Consider the following 27,726-nt stretch of genomic DNA (forward strand, 5'->3'; position numbering starts at 1 on the left):
CTCATCTGTAAAAAGTGAAAAATGTTGATTGGGTAATTTAAATTTGGCAGATAATTACTCAAAAGAGGCAAGGTTTTGGTCTATATACAAGTCCAAGAAAGATTGAATTCCCAACTTAGAACATTGAGTATATTCAGTGTCTTGAACTGAGGGTTTTTTTTAAATTACATAAAATGGTACATTCATCCTCTCTCTGCTAGACATTCCTTATAACAATTTAAATTAGCCAATAGGGCTCACTATTCCAAAGTTCAATTAGCTAAATTTGACCCCAATATACCCTCTAAATGTGATAACTGTACAACCTGTATGTTCTGGCTATGTCCCTCCCTGTGTAACTACTGGAAAGAAGTACTTACTACACAATCTTTAATTCTTGATCTTAATTTCTCCCCGAGCCGTTTTGTTGCTATTTTTGGAATGGACTTAATTTTGACTCCATCTCAATCCCCTATGTAGTTACTTTAGCTTCCCTGATTGCAAGAAGGCTCATTTTGCTGTGGTGGAAAAATGTTGTCCCTCCCACACATACACAATGGTTTCTCTCTCTAGAGAAAATCAGGTGCTCAACTACAAAAACGAGTTTTTTTTTAAATTCTCTTTGGGGTTCTTTTTTCAATTATTTTCAAAATTTATAGATCAATTATTTTTGCTCTTTTTTAAAAAAAAATTGATTTTTTTATCCATTAGAATTGAAATTAGTAATTGATGCTCGGCTTTGATTGTAATTGCTCAGATAATAGGATTTTTAAATCGACAACGTCTTGTTTACCTTTCTTTACTCTCTGTCATTTTCATTTACTTTTACCTGAACTTGGTATTATTTTCTCAAAACCAATAAAAAGATTGAAAAAGAAAGGAATAAAGTTGGTAGAAATTTGGAATCTGCAATGTTAGATCATATATCAAATTTGCCATTTAAAATGAGTATTTCTATTAATCAGGTAGAGAGCTCACAGCTCCCATTGTGAATAACATATCGATGTACATAATTTCATTTTGAAATGATCAGAACAGAATGGATATCAAAATGTGCACTAGTTATTAAAATAGAAATACATATCAGATGTTTTAAACTATTACTATTGGTTAGTGTACTATACTAATACGTACTAATTTTTTTCAGGCAAGTGGGAATGCCCATGGCACCACTGTGATGTCTGTGGAAAACCTTCTGTTGTTTTTTGTCAATTTTGCCCCAACTCATTCTGTAAGGATCACGAGGAAGGAACAATGTTCAAGTCTACTTTAAATGGGCATGCTTGCTGCTGTGAACATGACCACTGCAACATGGAGGAACCTCTTGAACGAAGCAAAATTCTGGAGACCTATTCTTCTTTGAATGAGACTGTTAAGTTGGAGTCAAAGAATCCAAAACCAGCAATCATATGCCAGTAAACAAAGCACAGTGAATTTACTTGAACTGTAGACGCTGTTGATTGATGTACTACCATTGACACTCTTCACGGATTGACACAAGAACTCTTTGCAGGAAAGGGCATTCTTGATTCCATTGAGCCATCTCCAGCAGTTCTTCACTGCATCTGCACTGATAACTCAAAACTGTGGCAACATAACTCAGTAACCAGCACAGCAAAACTACACAGCATTACATTAACACTGGGAATCTTCCTCCTATGAAACATTGAAAATAGGAGAGAAAAAATTAAAGACCAAAATACAAATTGGTATTGAAACTAGAAATAGCATTTATCAATCATTAAGTGTTAGAAATATGATACTTAAAGGAAATGACACTATTAGTTGCTCTTCATTGTGTTTTATATGCGTTAGAGTGTAGTTTACATTTAATAGTTCAGTACCTTTTGTAACCCTGATGGTTTATATTGCATAATCACTCGTTCAATGTTTTAAAATATTTTCAGGGCTGTTGAACTGTTAAATGTGTGACCGCAGGCATTGAAGCTGTATTACTGTGGCCAGTAAATACAGCATTTGGGGGTCTTTTACTGGAAAAAAAAACTCTGGTCAGACAGTTTTTATTTAAACCAATTGTAATAACATATACAATTCTGTTCAATCAGATATGTACCAAACTGTGGACCATGTTCACCTTAATTGAAAATGTTTAGATTAGTGTTCGTGTGTTACCTCTTGTTTTTGTTCTTGCTCATACCTTTTGAGGTTCCTGGTATCTTCTGAACTTTCATCCTTGCAACATCACAGGAGAAAGAAGCCAACTGCATATTAGATTAAGACACATCATTCTACTTTATTTTGTTCAAGCCATTATTCACAGGATTTGTCCTTTAGTTTTGTTTTGCACCATGTATTACACAGTAGTTCGAGCAGAAATCCGAGAGGGGTCCATTCCACATTGGAGGGCTTTAGATTAATTGATTACACTTGTATATCCCAGGTATCAACAAACAGTGGTATGTTAGGTCTTAAAAATATCGACAATGTCCTCGATCTTCATTTGGTAGCAGTGACTGCCAATTTTGAGAATACTTTTCGGGGTGGTAAATGAAATTCACGGGGTTGCTTCAAGAGTAAAACAGAACAAGTTTCACTAGGGGTTTTCGTCTCACAGACTGCAATTCTTTCTATGACTGTCATTTTATTATTGTTGCTGAGGGTTTGTGCAGTGATTCTTTCTCTTACTTGTGTCGTGATGTTTGGGGGACTTGCAATTTAAATTCACCGACCACAAAAGTCAGAACTGAAACTTCAGTGTTGCCAGTTCATAGAAATCTGTTGGGTTATAGGGAAATAATCCCTTTTCCTACTAATCTGCTTAAGGGTGCAGATTCGTACACTGCCACAACAGTGAAAATTTAATACAATATATAAATATTGAAAAGTCCATATGTGCAGATGAGTATTTTGTGACTGATATTTTTTTTCTGAAACTATGAAATAGTCACTTTAGGAAAAAAGAATTAACCGTGTGTCAAACAAATTATTCAGAAACAAATTCTCCATTTTTGAATTCAATCGTATTGTTCACTTTTCAGATGACAACTTTAATGAATTTCATTTCCTATCTCTTTTTGAAATAATTTCCAATTATATTTCTCATGCTTGGTTGGCTGTTGGAGGCAACTTGTGTTTACGATTTTATCCAAATGTATCTGAAATTTGGCCTCTGGTTGCAATATATTACATGGTGGTGTCAACACATTGTACTCTGCCTCCGAAATTAATTCCACTGGTGTAAATAGAGTACATTTTGGAGGCAGACTAGAACCTGCTGATTTGACCATATAACATGTTCAGCAATTCTGCTCAAGGATTAATCTTTAAGTACATATTTGTGCACTTCAAACAAATGTTTATACTTGGAGTGCATATGGGCTGATATTTAGTAATTGGAGAATTTGGAAAGACCAAATTAAGTGTTGCTTTTTTATGTAGCGAGTTCATAAAAGTGGATAAAGCAGTTACCAGTAAATTGTTTTCAATGCCGAAGATTCTGGATGGAGGAATTAATAAGATGCAAAAGATGAATACTTCTAATTTTTTTATTCCAGTTGTGAGTGAATTGATGCCAGTTAGTTTGCAGGATACACATTGGTTTTGGAATCAAATTGTCCCAATCATTTTTTTTTTTAAAAGGATCTGCTGTCCTTTGATCAATATTTGTGCATTGGTAGCTCCAGCAGGTGTTTAATCCAGTAGCAGCGTTATCTTAGCCAGGCTACAAGACATTTGAAAACAAGAGGCAATGTCCTTAAACCTCAGCCTCTCCCCAGACCTTATTTCTGTCAGGTTTACATTGATCATGATTGGCCATAATGTGCAATATCTCCATTTTTGATTAAAAGAGTGTGCGATTGACATGAGAAGCATACCTAATACCTGCCACGGTCTTGGATAGAAAATTTGGGCTCATGTGAATCGTGTTGATGCACTCAGTAATTACCAATATGAATTGCTCTGAATTTTGCTCAGGTTTTAAAAATGGCTTTGATTGTTGAGTTCAAGTTGTAAGCAGTTGTGTTGTTGTCACCTCACTATTGAGAAGTTTTGGATTCTTGTAAAAGCAGAGGGTAAATAGATAGGAAGGCTTTGCAAGTTGTATTTTATGGGTGTAAACATTAGGAGGCAAAATGAGGCTCAGTACTTAGGAATTAATATCTAATTTCTGTAAGAAATTGGATGTTATTATCCAAAATGGGTTTGACTTTCATGCATGTGTTGAGCTGACCACTGTAAGCTTTGGATCTAGTAAATGACAGTAATCAGGGGATAGATATATAATTTTCTAATTTGAATTTCTTCACAAGATCATGGTCAGTGCTTGGGGTAAATTACAGTAGAGGGATAGTACCAAATCAGGGGCTTAAATTGAATTAAAATTCACTTCCACAGGGTGAAAGTGGATCTTTGTCCAATTAACTCCTAGCTACATTGCCACTGTAAAATAGGCTGTCAGTTCATTGCATGCAGTTCAGATTACTGCCTTGACACTAATTTCACCCTCTGCTTAACATATTTGACCGTGCCTGTTTAAAAACTTAAATTTTGATCATTCTGTAACATTGAAACTTAATTGATTTAGAAGAGCTTAAGGAATAGTTTCTCCAATTCATCTGTACATGTTTAAAATTGATAACCAGGTAACAATTACATATGTCTTGAATTCATAGTCTTATTCCATGGGACATTGCGTATTGAAGCTGCTGTATGCTTTTGACTGTGCACACCTCAACAAGATTTTATTTTTTAAGTTTTGTATTAAAAGACTTGGATAACCAGAGTTTCAACCCATCATTTAACTGTAGACGTCTGGTTTGTGGCTGAGTACGAACTTGACCATAAATATTGGAATTGGGTTCTCCTTCCACACTACTGATCCTTTGGGTATATAATTAAAAAAATCATAGTTACAAACATTTAAAATGTACCAATCAATGAAATGAATACTATTAAATCTTATAGAGAGACTGGTGAAATGGGGAGGCATGGCAGAGAAATCCAATCCAGAAAAATATGAAGTTTAAAAAAGTAAATGAGAAGATACAAACAAAAAATTAATTTTTTTAAGGAACAAACTCGAACAAAAACAGGCTCCATAGAGAGAAAGTGTCAAAATGAAAAATATACTACATGTTGAGTGCTGGTTACCCCACAACTGAAGTAACACACCCAGTACGGAGTATTCAAAATTGAATCTTGAGCACTTAGAACAGCAGAGATTTATCAGAATGTTGAGCAATAAGGTGCTGGAGGAACTCTTGTGTGCCAGAAAGCATCTAGAAGTAGAAATGGTCATTAGTGTTTCTTTATCAGAATATTCCATAAAGACCTTAGAAAAGGTGGAACTGTTCTTAAAGGTGAGTCAATTAAGGGGAGACTTGATATGTGCCAATTAGGGGATTTTTTGAGAGGCAAGGAAAAACAACACAATAAGGATTCTAACTAAACATATATAGTGACTGATAAGCCAATGTGTGGGGAAATTTTTATTTCAATTACATAGAATTAGTTAAACGAGGAAAATTTTGAAGAGAAAATCAGATGGCAGTAGTTTGCAAAATGATATCACTCTGGTGCCATCTGGTGCAATATTAGAATGTGCAGGCCTATTGGGAAAGATGGCCCTTTCAAAGCATTATCACAGATTATGCACTCTATAGCAGTGGTTCTCAACCTTTTTCTTTCCACTCACATAACTAAGTGTTCCCTATGTCATCAGTGCATTAGTAAGGGATTGCTTCAGGTGGTATATGAGTGGGAAGGGAAGGTTGAGAATCACTTCTCTGGACCCAATTGTTACTGAAATATTTTGCTTGAGAAAAATTGTCATTGGCCCATTTCTGGAGTTGAAACCATGCACATAACGAGTCAACCATGGTTTTCACCCTTTTTTCCACTTTACGCAATCCCTTACTAATCACAGAGCACCTATGCCATAGGGAACACTTAAAGTAGTACGTGAGTGGAAAGATAAAGGTTGAGAACCCCACTGCTCTATTGATTAGCTATTTCTAGACCTGAAACAGTTTAGTACCCAGTATATCAAAGCCTAATAACTAGTAATTTGTTTTCAAACTGAAGGAATAATAGTTAATGCTGTTATACATTCACCTCACTGACAAAAGGCAAAGGAGGAAAAACCCAACACCCAACCCCAACCAACCAATTTTCCCTTGCAACCGCTGCAATCGTGTCTGCCTGTCCCGCATCGGACTTGTCAGCCAAAAACGAGCCTGCAGCTGACGTGGACTTTTTACTCCCTCCATAAATCTTCGTCCGCGAAGCCAAGCCAAAGAGAAGAAGATCAAAACTTGTAGATTTTTTTTACTGACAAAAGGCAAAGGAGGAAAAACCCAACACCCAACCCCAACCAACCAATTTTCCCTTGCAACCGCTGCAATCGTGTCTGCCTGTCCCGCATCGGACTTGTCAGCCACAAACGAGCCTGCAGCTGACGTGGACTTTTTACCCCCTCCATAAATCTTCGTCCGCGAAGCCAAGCCAAAGACATTTAAAAGCAGCAGTTAACTTGTGCCAGTGACAAAAGTTTTGAGATGATCCACTTTATTTGCATGTAATTTTGATCTGATGAAACTCTAAGAAAGTGAAAAATATAGTGACTGCAAAAGATTTTAATATTCACCAGGTATCTGACACTGAGCTCTTCTGCAATTGGTAGAAAAATAAGACTCATTTAAATGTGAAATATTGCAGCATGCTGTCTTGAAGACAGACCTGGGAGTGGTTTCTATCTTAAATCATAAAAAGTTTGCAGAACAAGGCAAATGTTATGTTGGCCTTAATTGATAAAGGGATTGAATTTTAAGAGCAGGGTTCTGCTGCAACTGTACATGTTACCTGAAGTGTGTGCAGCTCTAATTTTCTTGATAACTGATGATGAATACAGTTCAGAGGAGGTTCACCATATTGAATACAGAAAAAAAGGGGTTAGCTGAGGTGAGATTGAGTAGCTTGGAGCTATGCTCATTAGCTTTTAGGATGAGTGAGGATCCTGTAGAGAAATATAAAATTATGAAAGGACTAGATAGAAAAAGATTGTTTCTGTAGGCAGGTGAGACTAGATCTAAGGGGTAGATTTAAGACAAATGAGGAGGAACTTTTTCCCTGGGAATAGTGAATCTGCAATTCTATGTACAAGGAAGTAATAGAAAGCAGCTACATTAACCATAAACAAAACAAATAGATTTTTGAAGAAGAGAAATTGGGAACAGGCAGGTAAAGGGAGCTGAGACCCTGGCCAGGTCAGCTATTGTTGAATTATGGAGCAGACTTGACAGAGTGGATTGGACAATGGGCAAACGTAGAAATGGAAAGTAGCCCATCCAGTGGGGTTTTCTATTTTTCTACCTTCCACTGTACAATCCTTCCATTACTCCCTTATTTACACTATATTCTCTCATGCAGATTTTTACAAAATATGATGTCTGCTGCGGTATTTAATTCCGTTGCTCACATTTGGCCAAATGATGCTCTTCAGTTTCAGCTTGCTGCAATTAAACACATGAAAGTAAGATTTACTTTTTTATGAGCATGTTAATAAAATATGTAGATCACAAAAATAACTATTTTAAACTATTCCAATGTTTAAACAAAAGATTTAATGAGGTGGTGGTTTGACCGTTATCTGGAATAAGACTGTAATATCTGAGAGTTGCACTGCCAAGTTCAAAAAGGAAAATGCAAGGAAGGTATTTTATAAATTTTTTAAGACATTTAAAATGCAGTTCATTCAATTGGTATTTACAGTTGCTTGATGGTCTGAGTTGATAACTTGTTTTAAGGGCTAAATTTGGCTAGTATATAGCTTCAGGTGTAAATGCAACAGTATTTTCAAACTAAACATTATTGGCTGTGTATATATAGATTGCAAAAGTCACAACTAGTTCTGGGCCTACACATTGGCAGGTTCACTGCCCCTTTTTATTGCTTGCATGTGAAATGTCGTCTGTGAATTTAAAAGAGCAGCATCTTTCCTCCATGTATTAGGGTCTAATGAAAACACCTTGTCAATGGAATCTCTAGAGGGTGGCACCCGTTAGCGCAGTGCTACTGCAGTACCAGTGACTCGGTTTCAAATTTGGTGTTGTCTGTAGGGAGTTTGTATGTTCTCCCCTTATATGTGTGGGCTTCCTCTGGTTTCCTCCCACCTTTCAAAGCAGATGGGGGTCGTTGAGTAATTGGGCAGCATGGGTTTGTGGGCCAGAAGGCCCTGTTGCCATGTTTTACATCTACCTATAACACTTTAAATTTATAGAAGTGTATCATTCACCTTGTTGAGGAAATTGCCATCTCTGCCATACTAATCCCAAAGGAATTAATAACTCACTAATTTGTCTCATCTTTGCTGTAATTTTTTTTAAACAAAATTAATAAAATTTCCTGTAGCTACAGTTAAAGTAACAATGTTAGGCCTGCCAATAAGCAAAGGGCAAACTTGCACTGAGCTGCAGTTCCAGCAAATGGGGAAAGTTAAAATGACTACCTAAGAACTCGTAAGCCAGTCTACACCACAATTCAACATTGAGGCTAATTCAATCTTCAACATTTTGCCACTCTTATCTCGTACCCCTTGAATCCCTTCTGGTTTAAATTATTGTCTCTTCCTTTCACTTTATCGATCGAGATCAAAACTATTTTAAGTACTCCAAGTGCAACTGTATATTGGGCGTCCTTAAATTTTAAGAAGACACATGTGTGGACACGAAGGTGACTAGTCCCAGTCTGGAAGTCTAGCATAATGAGGACACTGGAAGTCTGTTTTTGTAATAACTGGCTGCAGCTTCGTGACACCGTTCATGGTTTTCCATCAGTTTTTGGCAGTGCCGGTCTTCAAAACTGGTGTAGGCTCCATAGCCCAGGGCTCGCCAATGGTATCTTGTCAGCAACTACAGCTTCTAGTTCTTGGCTGGATGTCACAGTAGCGTAGGGTTTCCCTCACAGCGTCTTTATAGCACTTGCGTGTGACCTTGAGGTCTCCTGGACTTCAGTTCACTATAGACCAGCTGGTGAGGAATATGCTGATCATCCATTCACATCTGGGCTCTGATGATCAGGGACTCAATGGTGGTGGACTTCACGTGACCCAAGACCTCCAGGTTAGAGACACGTTCTTGCCAATAGATGCCAAGGATCAAGCAGATGGCATGCATGTGGAATTTTTCCAGTTTCATGTGACGTCGGTATAGAGTCCAGGTCTCTCATCCATCCAGGAGAGAAAGGATGACCACTCCTCTGTAGACTTTGTGGACGTGCAGACATTGTGTTGATTGAGCTCTCTGGCATGCAGCCTCCCCAGAGCTTAGCTGATCTTGGAGTCAATCTCTTTGTCCCAAAGGCCCATTACTTGAGTTGATGCTCCCCAAGTATTTGAAACTGTTTACATTTATTACCTGGATGCTGTCAGCAGTTATTTTTGGTTCTATGGTGTTAGTATTTGACATAGACTGATGGAGTATTTCAGGGCTGTTCAATCTGTTCTTCACTTGAATGTTGTCACATGCTGTCCAAGGTATGGAGGAGGGAATGTACATCAAGTACTGACTGGATGGTTCTCTCTTTGACCTTCGCCGCTTGAACGCACAGACGAAGCGCCTCTACACAGTCATTCATGAAACACTTTTTGGTGATGACTGAGCATTCTTGGTGCACAAAGATGTGATCTACAGTTGATGCTGAACAAATTCTCAGACGCTGCCACACTCTTTGGCCTGACCATCAACCTGAACAAGATTGGCATCTATAAAGTTGCATCAAAACTTCCTTTTATACTCTACTAACGGCAAAGTGCCATTGCCTTCCTATTTGCTGCGTTTGGTACAGTTATTCATCACCATGCCTCCAATCCCTTTATGTGCAATATTTGTTAAAATAGCAAAGCAAGATTCAAAATAACTACTCTAGTTCATCACAATATTAACTTAAAAAGAATTATCCCAAATATACTAAAAGTCCAATCAGACGGGTGATTGGCACATAAAAATAGATCTGTGAACAAAACTGATTGATCTGATTATTTTGCTAAGTTATAAAACTAATCATACTATATTATATATTGTCTTAATTCTCTTAACAGATTCATGTCATGCCTGATGGAACAATTTATTGATATTATGAAGAACTTGACAAAATTGATTTTGAAATTATCGATGGAATGATATAAACAGGTGTGATAGATGGATCAAAGATCTCTCCTTTTAATTGATCTAAATGGCAAGCAATTATTCACACCCTAACACACACCCCCACCAAGATCAACATCAAGAAAAATAGGCCATTCAATTTATATCCTCAGTTCATCATTTCTGGGTTTTTGTGTTCGTTTTTAGAAATAGGCATGGCACTCCATTCAGTTAAAACCTCCAAAATTACCAATTAGATTATTGGAGCTTCACTCCAATCTTTAGGAAGGTCACTAGCTATATCCTATCAATTTTAAGTTTTCTCTATTTTCTCCTTGAAGTCGATAAGCTGCTTTCAACTCTTAAGGTTCATCTTTAACAGTGAGATCGGGACTACGGTGGGAGGTCGAGGTTAGGAGCCACATGGTTGGAGTCAGCGTGAGGAGCTCCAGCCTGAGGACGGCCGGGGCTGAGGTGAGAGTAGGAGGCATCAGCGTCAGGATCTCCTGCAGGTCGGCACACAAGGTCATTTTTAGCTCCAGCCCAAGACTTTAGCAAATGCTTTCTGGGTGATCCTACAAATTATATCCAAACATTTATACGACTGATTATCCAAAATGGTCAGGACTAGGCCTATGTCAGGTAAGTTGTTTTTTGGAAAACTGGTCATTTTTTTAAGAAAAGCCCAGCAGCAACAGTGTTTAAATAACAAAGTAAGGCTTTTAAGCAAAATAATGTTTCATTCTCACCGAATAAAAATGCTGGCTGTCACCGATCATCGACACCTCCCCACTGAGGTCCCTGCTGCTGTCAGGAGCCCAATCTCCTTGATGATGCTGGTACAAGGGATTCTTCCAACCACAAGCAGCTGGGACAGTGGCATGTAGTTTGAGGGAGAGTTGAAGAGAAAAGTCAATAGGACAAGGTAAAGAAGAAATGGAAAGGGGGGGGAGGGCAAATAGTTCTAATTTCAGGTCAGGTGAGTTTTTTTCAACCTGTAAGATCAGTTCGGCTCTGGAAAAATTTTGGATAAATGAGGATTTTGGAGAATCTGATTTCGGATCATCAGACTTTGCACTGTACTTACTGCAATGAAATTTAGTTTCACCAAGTATGAATTTCAAGATTGATTTTGAAGCAAGCATCTAAAATTTTAAAAATCAGTTACCTTTGTCAAGCATGCACTATCCAGGTACCCCCTCTAGCTCAGTGAAAAGTGTTCAACTGCAACAGCCCGTGTACCGAGTAACGACCCGGCTCACAAAATAGCTGGTGAATGCAGGGGCCCCACAGGGACCAATGGCCGTTGTCCTGCATGACCTCCCGCCCAGTGGGCAAAGGCGGGAGTGCCAGCCAATCAGTGGCAGATGCTGTGATGACATCCCGCCTGTTGTCAGAGGCAGGGGGTGAATCTAAACAGCTGGCAGAGCAATAAATCAGTCTTTGACCTCGACTCGACTGTGTGCGTGTGTCGTTCTTACTCCACACTTCAAGTAGCACGCACTACATTGGTGACCCCGGCAAGTCCGAAGATGATGGGCCAAGCACCTCTCCGTATGGTCTTGCTAAAGGTGCCAAAGTTCTGGGGTCATAGCTACACGTGTGGTTCAAACAGGCCGAGCCCCAGTACCACCTTGGACAGCTCGCCATCAACAACACTTGCTACTACTATGTAGTGAGCTCGCTCGACCAGGACACAGCACCAAGGATTGTCGATTTCCTATGGCAGCCTTCAGAATAAGGCAAATATGGTGCCCTCAAAAAGGGCGCCACCCACCTGATGCACTTGGCCAGTTTGGGTGTTAGGGCCCTATCCACCCTCATGAGCGAGATCCTTGCCCTCGCCAAGGGGTACAAGCCTTTCTGGCTCTTTGAGATTTTCCTGGAGCAGCTGCCCATGGATATCTGACTCTTGCTTGCCGGCGAGGACCTCAGTTTCAGCCCCAGGCGAAGGAGAGCGAAGAAAGAAAACGGCACCTCGATGGAACAGATCATCAAGCTCCAACACTAGCCGGCAACGTGACCACAGCAGATGAAGAAGCAAATAGATGCCCCCTTCCTGGCCATATTGTTATTGCCAGGAATGGGATGTGGGGCCTGTCTATGATGTCCACCCTGCATGTTGCCGGGAAACACCATGGCCAACCAGCCTCCTCCACGTGTGGGACTCTCATTATTTCCACGTAATACACTACTTGTCTTAATTTTCAAGAATTCTTGTCCTGATTGTCCATAGTGTCCATGCTGTCCTCTTTCTCTGCCATGAATGTTTACAATGCAGAAATTAATCATTTGTACCCCATGTATTTACCTTCCAATTAATTAACAGGAAAGAGCTAGGTCAGGACAAAATTGAGGTTTCCATCCAAGTTTCTAACACCATCCTGCCCCATTTGGTGTGATTTCACTAAAACTTTCCATACCCAATTTTCAATAACACTGGACAATGAAGATTTTGCTTCCTCAATACTTTTGTGGATTTTTGGCTGCTGTTCATCAAAATCACCTTAACATTTTCCTATCACATACTCTTTTTTAGATATAACCTATTCTTGTGATTCTCTGCAATATTTTGTCTACTTCGAGCATACAAAATCATGAAGCGCAACATGTTGTTGAAAATTCTATTTCTGCCTTGACACTTGGACGTCTTGCCTGCTAATCCTGGTGCAGTCTTTGATGGATATGGTGAAAGGCTTCACCAGGACATTGCAACTATGGGAAAGCGGTATCAGGACAACTGGAATCCACTGATGCTGGCTGACTATTGTTGGACACTGACACGAGAGGCATCAGATGCTGAGTACAAATGAAAATCTGTGGTTAGTTGAACTAATACAACAAGCATAGTCCCCAATTCTCCAGAGCCCAATTATTTTTCAAGCAACACACCTTTTGAGAAAACTTATTGTCCAGTGTAATCGGATTAAATGTTAATGCCTATTCTGTGCAATATTGTTATTATTGATCCTAATTGATGTATACTTATAGTTATTTAAATCATGTTTACACTTTAACCTTGGCACAATCCATAATTTGAGACACAAGTTTCCTGCTGGAATGGAGCTAATCAACAGAAAAGTGAGAAAACTTTTAAACTTAACTCACATCAAAACCAAGGCTGTTGCAACTTCCTGCTACAGTACATAGACCCTGCATCTCTGCACAAGTTCAGAGCCCACAATCTAAGTCACCAACATTTCATTCACTATTCATTTGAAACAAGCAATAAATAGTCCTTGTACTTGACCTCTACCAATCAGCTCACATTCTATAGCAATGTCTCCTGTCCAAAATTAGACCTTGGCAACCTGTCATTCCTGATGGTCGAGATCCATAAGCAAACTATGGATCACCTTGGATTTTGGCAGCCATTGATCAATAAAGGTAAGCACAGTTGATTAAATTGAATATCACCTTCAGTGCACCTATATACTTTTTGGTTGCCTGAGGAAATGTTAAGGCCACAAACTTGGTACAAGGCTCATAAACTTCTACTCAGCAGTGTTCTTGCTCTTGTGTACAATTTTGATACATGAATATATAGCAGTCACAAAGCTCTGGCAAGGTACCACTGATTTTGTCCCTGCAAAGTCTGAGTGGATAACCAAATCAATGTCATTGTTTTCTCCAATGACAATATTCCCCCAACCACCACTCCCCCCAACCACCACTCCCCTCAACCTAATTACACTCCAATGGATAGGCCATCTCACTGGAGCCAACTATCACAACAAGGGATGGCTTTTTAAGCAACGTTACCATTCCTTATCTCCCACTAACACTGTCGTCTAGAATTCCTCCAGCAGATTTGGTTTGCCTTCGGATTCCAGCAATTGCAGCTTCCAGTGCGTCTTCAGAAAGCCACTATGTTTGCAAACCACACACGGAATTCAAGCAGCTGCTCCGAGCTCTGTCATAAGATTAGCAGGTGAATAAAGGCAACAATTCAAGTTGCCTTTTAAAAGATCCTAACTAGCTAATTGGAAGCCCTGGCCCATCCACTCAAACTGGAAAAGGGCCATTTATAATTGAAATCTTATTTCCTTTCATCCTTTTCCAGAAACCCAATAAAAACAGGATTGTATCAGTTTTCAAACTATCCAGAATCCCCTGACCCTGTGTGGCAGAATCTATGGATCTCCCATTAGAATCATCTGACTCCCCAAAAGCCACAGTCAAGAGTTGAAACAAATTAGGACTTGTGAACACAGAATTTCCGGGAACTCAGCAGTTCAGAAAGCATCCATGGGGAGAAACGGGTCAGTCAACATTTTGGGTCTGGAACCTTGGGTTTGAGTCTGGTATGGGGACATCATTAACCCTGAGTGTAAAGCCCAGCAGAAGGTAGTAGACATCACAGGCAAAACCTTCCCCACCATCAAGTCTATCTACGGGGAATGCTGCCGTTGGAGAGCAGCAGCAATCATCACACCACCAAGTACATGCTCGGTTCTCCCTGCTGCCATCAGGAAAGAGGTACAGGTGCCAGAAGACTCACACCACCAGGTTTAGGAACAACTGCTACCCCTCACCATCAGACTCCTCAATCAGGGACTTGTGCACTTTATTGTTTGGTTTTTTTCCTTCTCTATAGCACACAGTTGTTTACATTTTATGTTGTGTACATTTTTTTTAATTTCAATAAGTGGTAATTCTGCCTTGCCCACAGGAAATGCAGAGGCTGGAAAGTGAGAACCAGCGAACCTGGAGGGAGGTGGGGTAAGGGCAGAAGTATGAGAAATAGAGGAGATACAAGGCTGGGCTTTATCACTGACAGTAAGGGAGAATCAATGTTTATTTAACTAAGAGGACATTTTTGATATCCTGGAATGGAAGTCCTCATCCTGCGAACAGATGTGATGGAAGTGGAGGAATTGGGAGAAAGGGATGGCATCCTTACAAGGGTCAGGACGGGAAGAGGTCTAATCCAGGTAGCAGTGAGTGTCATGGGGATTTGTAATAGATATCCGTCGATAGTTTGTCTCCTGAGAAGGAGACAGGGAGGTAAAGAAAGGGGAGAGGAGATGTCAGAAACAATCTAGCTAACTTTAAGAGCCAGGTGGAAGTTGACTTCCATTCACGGCCACAAACAGCCCTTCCAGGTGACACAGAGCTTTACATGCACATCGTCCACTGCATTCGGTCAACCCAGTGTGGCCTCCTCCACATTGTGACATCATATGCAGATTGGGTGACTGCTTCCCCAAAAACCTATGCTCAATTGGAAGGTCTAAGCTTGATCTTCCTTTTCGTTTGAATCATTTTAAATTTTTTCATACATGCAGTAATTGAAATTACTATAATAATACAAGTTTCAAAAGAGCAAATTAAAAGTTACATACACCAAGTTGAATGCAAAAAAGTTCCTACATCTTCACCACACCAAAAAGATTGATCCAATAAATCTGATTTCAATCTATTCAATTTCTGTAGTGTAAGATATAACTGATGTAAAAAATTATATTGAACTAGTCAAGCTTGATCTTCCTGAAGCTAACCATCTCAACTCTTCCAACCAATCCTGTTCTTGGCCTCATCCATTGTCGGGATATTGCAGTACAGCTCCATCTGACAGGCACACAAAGCCAAACAGATCCAGATCCACATCAGACCAATTCCTGCCACAATCTATTTTTAGCCAGAACAGCTGGAAGGGATCATTAGCATTCATTTCAAGAAATAATTAGTTATTCTACAAATGCTCTTTTTGGACACCACAGGATCATTCAGTTGCAGACCTTATTGATAAAAACATCTGCTGTGAAAAATGAGCCAACATAATACAGGTAGATGCCAACTTACAATGGGGTTCGGTTCTGGGACTTGCCTCGTAAGTTGAAATGGTCGTAAATTGAAATCGGGCAAAGAAAACCGCAAGATTTGACAGAAGAAAATGTGAGATTTCACCAAAAAAAACCACGAGATTCCACTGAAAAATGCAAGGACAGAACTTTGAAATATCGTATGTTGGGTCATCATAAGTACGGCTCTATCTGTAATTTTGAAGACAATGGGAACCAAGGAAAAACTACTGGCTTACGCGAAGAAAGTCCTTAGAGTTAATCGTCTCAGCTACAGGATATCATTGCAGTGATCTCTTCAGAACCAGAGAAGGTTCTAAAGTATCAACAGAGATTTGAGATTGAGAGGTTTCGATAAAAAGAGAACTCATATAACCACTTACAGCACAGAACAGGCCAGTTCGGCCCTACTAGTCCATGCCATAGTAAATCCCCACCCTCCTAGTCCCACTGACCAGCACCCGGTCCATACACCTCTAGTCCCCTCCTATCCATGTAACGATCCAGTCTTTCCTTAAATGTAACCAATGATCCCGCCTCGACCACGTCTGCCGGAAGCTCATTCCACATTCCCACCACCCTCTGCGTAAAGAAATTTCCCCTCATGTTCCCCTTATAATTTTCCCCCTTCAATCTTAAACCATGTCCTCTAGTTTGAATCTCCCCCACTCTTAATTGAAAAACCTATCCACGTTTACTCTGTCTGTCCCTTTTAAAATCTTAAACACCTCTATCAAGTCCCCTCTCAATCTTCTACACTCCAGAGAAAAAACCCCCAGTCTGCCCAACCTTTCCCTGGAACTCAGACCCTGAAATCCTGTCAACATTCTCTCATGTCTTGAGTGTATGGAGTAATAACCAGTTACAATATTTTTTTAGACTTACAACATGGTAACAAGGCCCTTCTGGTCCATGAACTCGTGTTGTCCAAATACACCCAATTAGCCTCCCACACCACCCCACCCTCGCCATACATTTTGAAACCAAAGCACCCAGAGGAAACCCACACAGACAAGGGAAGGATGTACTGTTATGGATAAATATGTCTTTAAAAGAGATAGTTTGTGGGGGTTTAGTGTAGGTCACTTCACAAACAGAGTAACACTTCACAAAAGACATCTCACTTAAAATACATGAGATTTGCTGAAGCTAGACGTTGAGACTTCGGTTGGCTTTGCAGAAACAATGAAGAATGCTGATCAATTTTGTATGGGCAATAAAGTCCAGGCTCAGAAATACTGATTAAATCTTTCATAGATTGGGTTTGGAGCCTTGGGGAAAGTTTTTGGTTTTTATGAGCGAGAGAGGAAAAATCAAACAGGATTCTTCTCTCAGAGAGAGAGAGAGCAAGAAGTCAGTCCGACAGTAGCAGTTGAGGCTGCAAAATGGCAAGCTGGCAGGCTTGTTGAAAGGCCCCATTTTGAAGACGGGTAGTGAGTTCTGAGTTCAGCCTGTTCAAAACCCTTGTAGTCCTTACAAGAGGAAATGCCTGGCTAGAGGGTTTCTCCTGAAATAAGGAAAACAAAAGGAACTCTGTGGTGACCTGGAAGAAGAGGTTATCATTTGGAAAACCTATGATGGGGCAAGTTTTTTTGGCAAGTCACTGAAGTGACTGATTGGAGGAAATCAGTTTGCATGTCCAATGAGCAACAGATATCTCTCTGAAACCAACAAGAACCTTTCAGCACCAGAGCCTGGTGAAGATTCATAAATGTTAAGTTCTGTGCACAGTGTAAGAATTGCCTGGAGGAGTGAGAAGTGAGATTGGACTGTGAATCAAAGAACATTCCTGACACATACACATTACATACATGTGTGCTTAGAATTAGAAGGGGGTTAAGTTAATAGTAATAAGTTAAAGTGTGACCCTGTTTTGATGTAAGATAATTAAAAGTAACTTTTATTTAAATAACCATTTGTCTTGGTGAATTTCTATTGCTGCCAGTTTTGGAGTCCTCTGGGCGCATAACAGTACGAACTCCTTCCAGACAGCGGCGGATTTTAACTTGGGTTGCTGGCACTAACTGCTACACTAACTATGCCATCCCAATCATTGATAAAAAAAAGTCTTAAGGTAAGATGAACAAAAATTCTACCCAAGCCTCTTCCCATCTCCTCAGCTGTCAAGATGTGGAATGCTCTACCTGGAAAATGATGGGAGAAACGGCATAAATATTTTTAAAGAGAATTTGGACTGGCATGGTTAGTGTTGTGATTAACACAACTCTTTTACAGCGCCAGCGACCAGAGTTCAAATCAACTCTGTCTGTAAGGAGTTTATACGTTCTCCCCAGTGACTATATGGATTTTCTCTGGATGCTCTGGTTTCCTTCCACATTCCAAAGCCAACAACCTGTATCTGAACATTTAAAAAAAAAACAAAAGAGATAGTTATAGACTTCAGGAGGGCCTGCGAGGGTGTAGGGAACCACGCTCCGCTGACCATTGACGGCTCAACCGTTGAGGTCATCAAGAGTATCAAGTTCCTTGAAGTGCACGTGGTGGAGGATCTCACCTGGTCCCTTAACACCAGCTTCATAGCCAAGAAAGTCCAGCATCACCTCTACTTCCTGCGAAGGCTGAGGAAAGTCCATCTCCCACTCTCCATCCTCACTACATTAGAGGATGTATTGAGAGCATCTTGTGCAACTGTATCACCACTTAGTTTGGAACCTGAACCACCTCAGACGGCAAGATCCTGCAGAGGATAGTGAAGTCACTGGAAAAGATCACGAGGGGCTCTTTTCCTACCAAGAAGGACATCTACCACACTCCATGCAGGCGAAAGGCAATAAGCATTGTGAAGGACTCCACCTACCCCTCACGTAAACTGTTCTCCCTTCTGCCATCTGGTAGGAGGAACTGTAGCACACTATTGGACAACAGTTTTTCCCCCAAGCCATCAGGCTTCTGAATTCCCAGAACATATGTGGATAGTGTACCGAGGACTTTTACTGTATACATCTTAATATTTTTATGTGTTCCATGGTCCTGGAGAAATGCTATCTTGTCTTTACCGTGAGCATAGTATGAACAATAAATAAAGGTGCCTTTACATGGAGTTAGTAGGTTTATTGGTCACAGGTGTATTTGCATGGCGCGGGTTCGTGGTTTGGGAAGGACCTCTTACAATGCTGCATCTCCAAAATTTTAAAAATTAATGAACTTAAGAGCTGAAACCAGATGTACAAAGAAAATAGTTAATTCACAATCTTCCACCTTGTGCTTTGTTCACCAGGATTTTGAAGATGTTGTTTCTTAGTATCACATTCACATACTGCTTCAATTTTTTTTCTACAAGTTTTGTTTTCTCTCAAAGCCAGGCAGTTATATTTGGTTTTGCCTAATTCTAAATGTTTTCACTCCTATGGATTTAGTTCTCATACTATTTCCTTGTGAATTCAATCTCTGGTTCCCTTCAACATTTCACACCAGAGCAGAAACTAAGTCCATTTCACAATGAGCACTTCTCTCTGACTCTACGGATCAGTGAGACATCACGACTTTTCTCAGCTAACTGTTGCGGGTTACTGAGTGATTCCAATCCCGCAGCAAATGTCTTCGGACAAATTACAGCCAAGGTAAAATTCTTTGTGATTAACTTCTATTTCTATCCTCTTCTTTCAAGGGCAGAGCAGTTCAAATTAATCTCAGACAGCTGTTGCAACATTTTTTTTTAAATGAAGCTCACCTGTCTGCTTTCCCTCCAGATTCCAGGAGGGGAATCCCAATAGTGGTCATTGACTTGATTGAAAAGCAGGGCAAGAAATATTACAAATAATACAATGCAATTTTTAAAAAATCTCAGAAGTTAAGCTTTTTATCTTTTAATATCAGCTGCGCACAAACATCAATTTTATAAAGGTTCCACCAAAGGAAAACTCAGGTACGCAGCACTAATACCACAAAACATAAAAATGCATGGCCCACTTACCATTGGTGATGCAAAAACCAGATTTACCCAAATGTAACCCTTCCAGTTTCTGCAGCCCAAGGGTTCATGATTAGCAAGTTCAGCAAAGTCTAGGGACTGCAAGTAGGATCTTCTTGTCATAAGAATGATACAGCACAGACCAGGCCCTTCAGCCCAACTCAACCACGCTGACAAAGTTGACATTCTGGGCTCGCCCCATCAGCCAGCCTTTAGTCCAAATCCTTCTCAGCCTTTCCCATCAAAATGCTTTTAAACATTGTAATTGTATCCAATTTTATAGCTTCTTCTGGCAGCTCATTCCAGACACAGACCACCCTCTGATTTAAAAAAAAACGTTGCTCCTAGGGCCCCAATGAAATCTCTCCCCTCACACCTTAAAGCTTATGCCTTCTCATTCTACAACTGAGAAATAGACAGTGAGCATTTATGTTCTTCATGACTTTATAAATTCATCCGTCTGCTTCCTATCCAACTTGTTCCGATAACTCCAAGTTCTCCAGTCCAGGAAATAATCTGGTGAGTCTCCACTGCACCCCTTCCAATTTATTGATAATCTTTCCTGTGGCTAGGGGGCCAGAAATGCACACTGTACTCCAAGTGAGGTCTTACCAATGCCTTGTGCAGCTGAATCATGATGTTTCAACATCTGTACTCAATACCTGCCCAATAAAAACAAGCATTCCAAATGCCTTCTTCCTCATCCTGCGTCACCACTTTTATATGGAACTGTGCAACTGAAGTCCAAGGCTTCTGTTCTACAATATTCTTCAGGGCCCTGCCATTTACAGTGTACACTTGTCAATGTGCAGTACCTCACATTGTCCCAAAGGTGAAAGACATGGTCTAAAGATAGGTTTCAAGTGAAAATAAATCTGAAAGAAGTTATAGTCTTGGTGACAGTGTTTTCAAGATTATTCTAATGACAGGGGTGCAAGTTCTCGTCTCAGAAGGGCATTGTACAATAATAATGAGAATTTATTACGGCCTATCTTTGCTCCATTGTTCCAGCAACACATTAGGCCCTTTCAAACTGCAACACCCGATAGCCCTCCTAGGACCCGGGTCATGAGTGTAGGATGCACCTTTCAAACTGCAGCCAGACCTACTTGATAAATCGCCAACCTGGCAATTTAAGGGGGAACCCACCCCTGCGATGACATGATGAGTGACATATCATGCAGTCAGTTCCCTTTCTGTTTTAAAGTTTTCCTAATAGCCCCCACCCCCCCCACCAAATCAATGCCCTCCACCATCCGGCCATCGATCTCACCCCTCCCCCATCCCCGGTGACGTGCCTCTTCCGCGTATGGAGCGAGGGGCATGGGTTGCTGCCGAGACGTGCCGCTCTGGTTCACGACAATGGCTCAATGTGGGAGTGCGAGAGCAATAGTTGTCTTTTCCTTACCCATAATCCCCAGTGGTTCCAGGGACGTGAGGGATTATGAGTAAGGGAGATGGCCGTTGCTCCTGCATTGAGCTGTCATTGCGAACTGGAGCAGCATTCACAGCAGCGGCACATCGCGGCCCCATCATCCCCCGATCACAGCAGCAATCACTCCCCCCCCCCCAATCACAGCAGTTGGACATCACAGCACCCCGCCACCGATCACGGCAGCAACCACTCCTCCCTGTTCCCAGCAGCGGAACATCGCAGCACCCCTTCCCTCTTCACAGCAGCGACCATTCCCTCCCCATTCGTGGCAGTGGCACATTGCAGCCCCCCCCCCCACCCCCCTGGATCGTGGCAGCAACCACTCTCCCCATCCCATGTTCATGGCAGAAGCTCATCATGGAACCCCCCCCCCAACCCCGTTCGTGGCAGCAGCACTTCAGCCAGGGGTTTCCCTGTGAAGCAAGCACCGACGTCAACAGAGTAACCAGGTCAGCCAGTTCCCCTTTCAATTTTCCGGAGCAGGATGTCCAGGTAAGTTTTACTGGGTTCCCTGATCACCTCTCTGATGTAGTTCTGGGACCCGGTTGGGTTTTGACCAGATTGACCAGGTTGGACCCTTTCAAATAACCATGTACCTGGATCGTCAACCGAGCAAAATGCCGGGTTGACCCCATTTTACATGACAATTTGAAAGGGCCTATTGCCTACATCATCATGGTACAGTCAGTGCAATACTGTTCCAGTGCCAGTGACCCAGATTCAGGGCAGCACAATTAGCGTATTAGTTCGTGCCACGCTGTTATAGCATCAGCGAGCAGGATTCTAATCCTGCGCTGTCTGTAGGGAATTTGTATGTTCTCCCCTTGTCTACGTGGGTTTATTCCAGGCACTCCTATTTCACCCCACCCTTCAAAATATATGAGGATTGTGGGTTGATTGGTGCATTTGGGTGGCATGGGCTGGAAGGGGCTGTTACCGGGCTGTCCTTCTCATTTAAAAGGTTGAAGGACAAAAACACTAAAGGAATAAAGATAATAGCAACGGTAAAAATGAGAGGGAAAAAAAAACATCAGCATTACTAAATCAAAATGACTTGCTTTGGTTAGTCCCTAATGAGAGGTTGTGTTTAAAACTAGAACTGGGCCACTCCCTGGTATCTGAAAGCAACCTGACACTCTTTCAGAAAATATTAAGGAAATCAAAGTGCGACAAATCAAGTAAATTTAGCATGATACAGGGATACAATCCAAAAGTGGGGATTGAAGATAGCAGGTTCAATAGACTAAATTATCGACACCCACTCCTGTTATTAAAAAAAAATCAAAATACTGCAGATGCTGAAAACCTGAAATAAAAACAGCAATTTCTCAAATTACTCAGCCTGTCAAGTAGCACCTGCGGGGAAAGAAAACAGAGTGACTGTTTCGGTTTAAAAGAAATGGATCACTTAATGTCAAACAAGTGGTGAATTGGTTCATCAATCCCAGGATTGCACTTTGACCCTAGAGCTCACTCCCAGCATAGGTGCAGGTGTGCCACACCTGTCGCTTTACATTCAAACCACTGTCACCTCAGAGGGAGATGAATAGATCCGTGGATAAAACAAAATGTGAATTTTAATAATGTGATGTATCATTGGAATGAACTGAAAACACATCTTCTACAACAACAATGTAGGTGAGCTAAATTTCAAAGTGTTCAGGTTTCAGGTGAAAAAAAATTCTACACACGGAGATAAATTCACATTGGCCAAACCACAGTGATTTTAGCCTTGTTCCAAATAACATCAGACACCATTTGTTTTCCTTCAAGATTAGCCATGCAAAATCTGCCCACTACCTTTTGAACATTTTAAATGAACTGCTTACCCATGCAACAGAAATCAGTCATTTCAACTTACAGTCATTCCTTTCAAAACACAAACACATAACAAGTTCAGAGGGCTTTACTTCTGATACAAGGTTAACCAGGCCACAGAATTTGCAAATCATTGGAAAGAAACAAAGAAAAGGGGAGAAGAATAATTTCTCTGGATTAAAGGAGGAGGCACAGTTCTAAAACAATTACCTTGTTGAAAGTTTGGTGATGAACCTCCTTGTTTCCAGGAATGTCTCCCAAACAAAAGTACCTCAATGCTGATTGCAGAGCATCCCAGAAGTCAAGGCCAGCTGTCATAGGAAGAGGAAGTTAAACCAATCTGTACCAGCTCCTTACAGACAATGCTAGGTATGCTGGGATTTGTAGTCCACATTATAACAACATAATATATTCCACTGTAATCTAAATGAAACCAATAGAAAAACGAATATTTAGAATGTTCAATAAATATTCAATTTAAATTCTTAATCTAACATCTCACAACTGAAGCAAAAATAGTCTCCATAGCAAGTTGGGGCATTCAGACTCATTTTGCCTTGTCCTAGCTTGGTTGACAGTCCATGGCCCCTACACGAGGTTCCAAGTCCCAACCCCAGTGAGGAAGAGACAGACTGCCCCTGGATGCTGCACTCCACCTACAACCTTCTGGGCAATTGAAAATCATGCGCGGTCTTCAATCTTGGGCTGATGTCCCATCACGGCCATTCGGCAGAGCCTCCACTGAGCATCTTCAACAGGCTGATGAGCACTAAAGTTTATCTTGAGGCAAGTGGAGGGGTTGCGTGGGGGGGTGGGGGGAAGGGGTGTCCATTTCTGTGCAGTCAGGGATGTTGTGATTTGGATTTAAGATCATCACCACCGCCACCAGCTACATTCTGGGGGACATCAACAAGTACAAAGACCAATCTAACCTTTCAGATCAAAATCCTAAAACCTCAAAGAGAAATATTGTTCATTGAAGAGGTTTGCAGTTCTCATGAATACCGTGTTCCATTAGGGGGTGCTGGAATCCACTGAATCCAACAGACAAAGTATAAATGCAAAAACGTAAAATTTCAATGCATGCAGGTCTATTCATTCAAGGCTCCAGAGTTAAAATCTGGATTCAATTACATTTACATGATTCATTATTAAAGTAGAAGACTGAATTATTGCTGTGTTCCTTTCCATCGCATCCATTCAAATGTAATTCAATCTTTCACACCAGTACTTTTGTTTTAAAAAAATTGTTGCTAGAACCAGTTTTCCCTTCCTCAAAGAAGACTGGATTCTCAACCCTTCAATTTTTCCTACACCTAATCTCGCTAATTTTCTTCCAAACCTGTACAAAGACTAAGTTCCCTCAACTTTCAGTGGATTTTCCAATGTAATTTCTGACACTTCCAATGTGATTTCTTCCCCCTAACTTCCCCCCCCCCACCCACTTCTTTCCCCTCCCTTCACAGCATTCTGATGGGACCATTCCCTCAAGGACACACTGGTTCACTCAATCATCTCCACCCAATACCACTCCTTTTCTCATGCAACTTTCCCTCGAATGCTAGTACTTCCTCCCTTCCAGCCATCTAGGAACCCCAAGTCTCTCCCCAGGTGAAATAATAACTCACATATGCTTCTTCCAATTTGGGAGACTCCTTTTATTGATCATGTTTTTTTTTCCTACACATTGAGGAAATCAAACCAAGACTGTACCACTTTGTAAGATCATCCCCATTTAGTCAGTGATGTTGATGCTGTGTTTTCAATTGCCTGTCACATCATCTCACTCTAACTTCAGGAACAGTGTCCAAAGAATCTTCTGACTGTACACCTTATAGCCTCATTAACTCCGTTCAACCCTACATTTTGCATTTCCAAGATTTAGTTTTTGTTAAGTTAGCAAGGTAACCATACCTCTGATATCGAAAGCCACACAGAACTGTCCGTCATCCCTTAGGTACCGCCCAGCCTCTCCAGCCTGCCAATCAGGTGTGTGCCCCTGCTCAGCCATGTGGTCAGGTCTTGCACTCATTCTGGGTCATTGTTGCCATGGTGGATGCCATCCAGAGGAGGACACAAGTAAGGGACTAGCAACCCTTAGGTCGATCACCGGCAATCCAGTAGATACCGGCATTGTAGCCACAGCCCTCCATTTACTTGGGGATAGAGACTGTGTTTCTTCCCCATAGTAGCCAATTAGGGCACCTCTTCAGGAGTCAGAACCCCCTGCTCATGTATCGTTACTCCAGAGCTGGGTGAGGATTCGTGCAACTTAGCCCCTTCCCAAGGTCGGGATTTTAAGGTTGGGTGCAAGCCAGTAACGTGTGTGTGTGTGTGTGTGTGTGTGTGTGTGTGTGTGTGTGTGTGTGTGTGTGTGTGTGTGTGTGTGTGTGTGTGTGTGCACCCAAAGGACCCCAAAACCCAGCAGCAATAGATATTCACCACAACAAGAATTACTTAAACAAAAGTTGTTTTCAATCATCTTTAAACATGAAACTAACTTATCACTATTAACTTAACTGCCCGACTTAAACCCCTTCTAATTCAAAGTGCACATGTATGTGATGTGTGTGTAAATTTAAGAAAAGTTCTTTGGTTCACAGTTCAATCTCACTTCTCGTTCTTCCAAGTTCATTGGTTGCAGGCAATTCTTATACTGTGCACAGAATTTGACATGTATAAAGTTCACCAGGCTTTGGTGCTCAAAAGGTAAATGTTTACTGCTCAGGACAGTTCCCGTAGGTTTGCAGAGAGAGATGTGTAATTCCAGGATTTCCACAACTGAGGTACCACCATTAGTCACCTCAGTGTCTTGCTGAAGAAACTTGTTCCATCAGGGTTCTCCAGATGATAACCTCTTTCTTTCAAGCTATCACAGAGTTCCTTTCAGATCCGCTTATTCCAAGAGAAACATCAGACAGATAGCACTTCCAGCCATCCGCCACTCTGGAGCTTCTGTTTCAGTTCCAACAAGCTTCTCCTGGCTGACACTGTTTCATCTCTCTCTCTGAGATTCCAACTGCCAGCCACCTGTCCTTCTCTCTCTCTCACTTGCAAAACCCCCTCCTTCTCCAGCAAATAATAGGAGTCAGTCTTCTGCTCCCATGTTGTTTTAGGTAAACAAACCTCTCAATGACCTTTGAGTGAGCACTTTGCAAAGAGGTCAGAAGTCTTGTAAATATGTCCAACACAAGCGACCTGACTCCTCCAAGACAATGGTCTATTAATTTCATGACATCATTTCAATTAGCACCTACTTGTGAAATGTGCATAGCATTCTCATAGTTTCTGTAAAGTCACTGAATATGAATTCTTCAATATTTCAAATAAGATCTGTATATGTATGTAATCTACTCTAATTTTACCAATTTATCTCCAAAAAACATCTCCAAATATTGCATCACTCTGTGTGTGTGTGTGTGTGTGTGTGTGTGTGTGTGTGTGTGTGTGTGTGTGTGTGTGTGTGTGTGTGTGCGTGTGTGTGTGTATTTGTGTGTGTCTGTGAAGTTGCTTGTATTGAACAACTTGTTTAGCTTAACCTATGTGTAGGTGTTGTAGCAGATTAACTGTGTTTGATCTAGGACTGATCCAGAGCCCTTTTTACTGTGTACTGTTTTAATAAAGCACGTGTATTGTTGCACTGCACTGTGTCCGGACTCACTTCCCTGCTGTACCTAAAAACAAACCCTTTCCACACAATACAGTTTTCTTTGTTATTCACTGGCCTTAACTGGGATTTTGGGAAGTAGGGAGAAATTTTTTCCCTAAACTAAGAGTGGGAAATAACATACCATGTTAAATTAATAATTGGACAAATTAAACTAATTATAATTTATTTAATATTATTTGAATAATGGTTTTATTTCATTCCATAAATGACTTGGCATGGCAGATTGTTGGTCTGCATTACTGTATATGAGAGCTTGACCACAACAAACCCATCCCAAGCACACCTTCAGATATTTCCAACTCAAATTTATTTGGCCCCAAACAGTCCTTGCAAGTGAAGCAACAATTAATTTGTGAATCTGCAGGGTCCATCTGTTACATCCGGTGCTCCTGTTGTAATCTCCTTTAGATCAGAGAGAATGGGCACAGTTTGGAAAATCACTTTGTTGAGCACCTTGGCTCTGTCCACCACAATAGCGTGGATCTCCCAGTGGCCACCTATTTCAATACCCCACCCCATTCCATGGTCTCATGCACTGCCAGACTGAGACCACATGGAAATTGGAGGAACCCCACCTCATCTGACCACCCCCAACTGTTTGGCATTGGCATTAACTTCTCCGGTATCCATTAAACCACCCCCATCTTCCCCCGTCTCCTTTCCTCTAGCTTGGCCCCTCTCTCTCTCCCTCTTCCCTCTCCTTTCACAGCCAAAATCAATTCTCACATTTCCTCATATCCAATTAACACCTTTTATCTGTTGGTCTGTACTCCTCCCCTTCCCCATTCTTCCCTATTTTCTTTCCCCATCCTTTAATTCAGACTTCTTCACCCATACCTTGAGGAAGCACTCGTAGAGCCATAAAACATTACAGCACAGAAAAACAGGCCATTTGACCCTCCTAGTCTGTGCCCACCAATAAAATGAGCTCGTCCCACTGACCTGCTCTCATTCCATAACCCACCAGACCTCTCTTATCCATGTAT

At 41.0% G+C, this 27,726-nt stretch overlaps 1 protein-coding gene and 1 long non-coding RNA gene across 7 annotated transcripts in view; one reads left to right on the forward strand and one right to left on the reverse strand.

Annotated features, from left to right (window-relative positions):
* The window catches only part of nsd2 (nuclear receptor binding SET domain protein 2), a 138,017-nt gene extending 135,190 nt beyond the window's left edge, over nt 1–2,827 (forward strand). For all 4 annotated transcript variants that reach the window (XM_069923768.1, XM_069923767.1, XM_069923766.1 and 1 more), the window contains one exon: nt 1,127–2,827. In XM_069923768.1, the coding sequence (XP_069779869.1) occupies nt 1,127–1,398 (272 nt within the window). In that variant the 3' untranslated portion in view covers nt 1,399–2,827. The remainder of the gene's footprint in view (nt 1–1,126) is intronic.
* Nucleotides 1–23,374, reverse strand: part of LOC138757064 (uncharacterized) — a 134,405-nt gene extending 111,031 nt beyond the window's left edge. For 2 of the 3 annotated variants that reach the window (XR_011353321.1, XR_011353320.1), the window contains exon 1: nt 23,281–23,374. This is a non-coding gene — a long non-coding RNA (uncharacterized lncRNA). Of the gene's footprint in view, nt 1–5,150; nt 7,452–10,831; nt 10,951–23,280 lie in introns of those variants that run through there. The other variant, XR_011353319.1, reaches the window with a different exon arrangement.
* Nucleotides 23,375–27,726: the final 4,352 nt, after the last annotated feature.

Source organism: Narcine bancroftii, chromosome 3 (assembly GCF_036971445.1).
Source record: "Narcine bancroftii isolate sNarBan1 chromosome 3, sNarBan1.hap1, whole genome shotgun sequence".
Lineage (NCBI taxonomy): Eukaryota > Metazoa > Chordata > Chondrichthyes > Torpediniformes > Narcinidae > Narcine > Narcine bancroftii.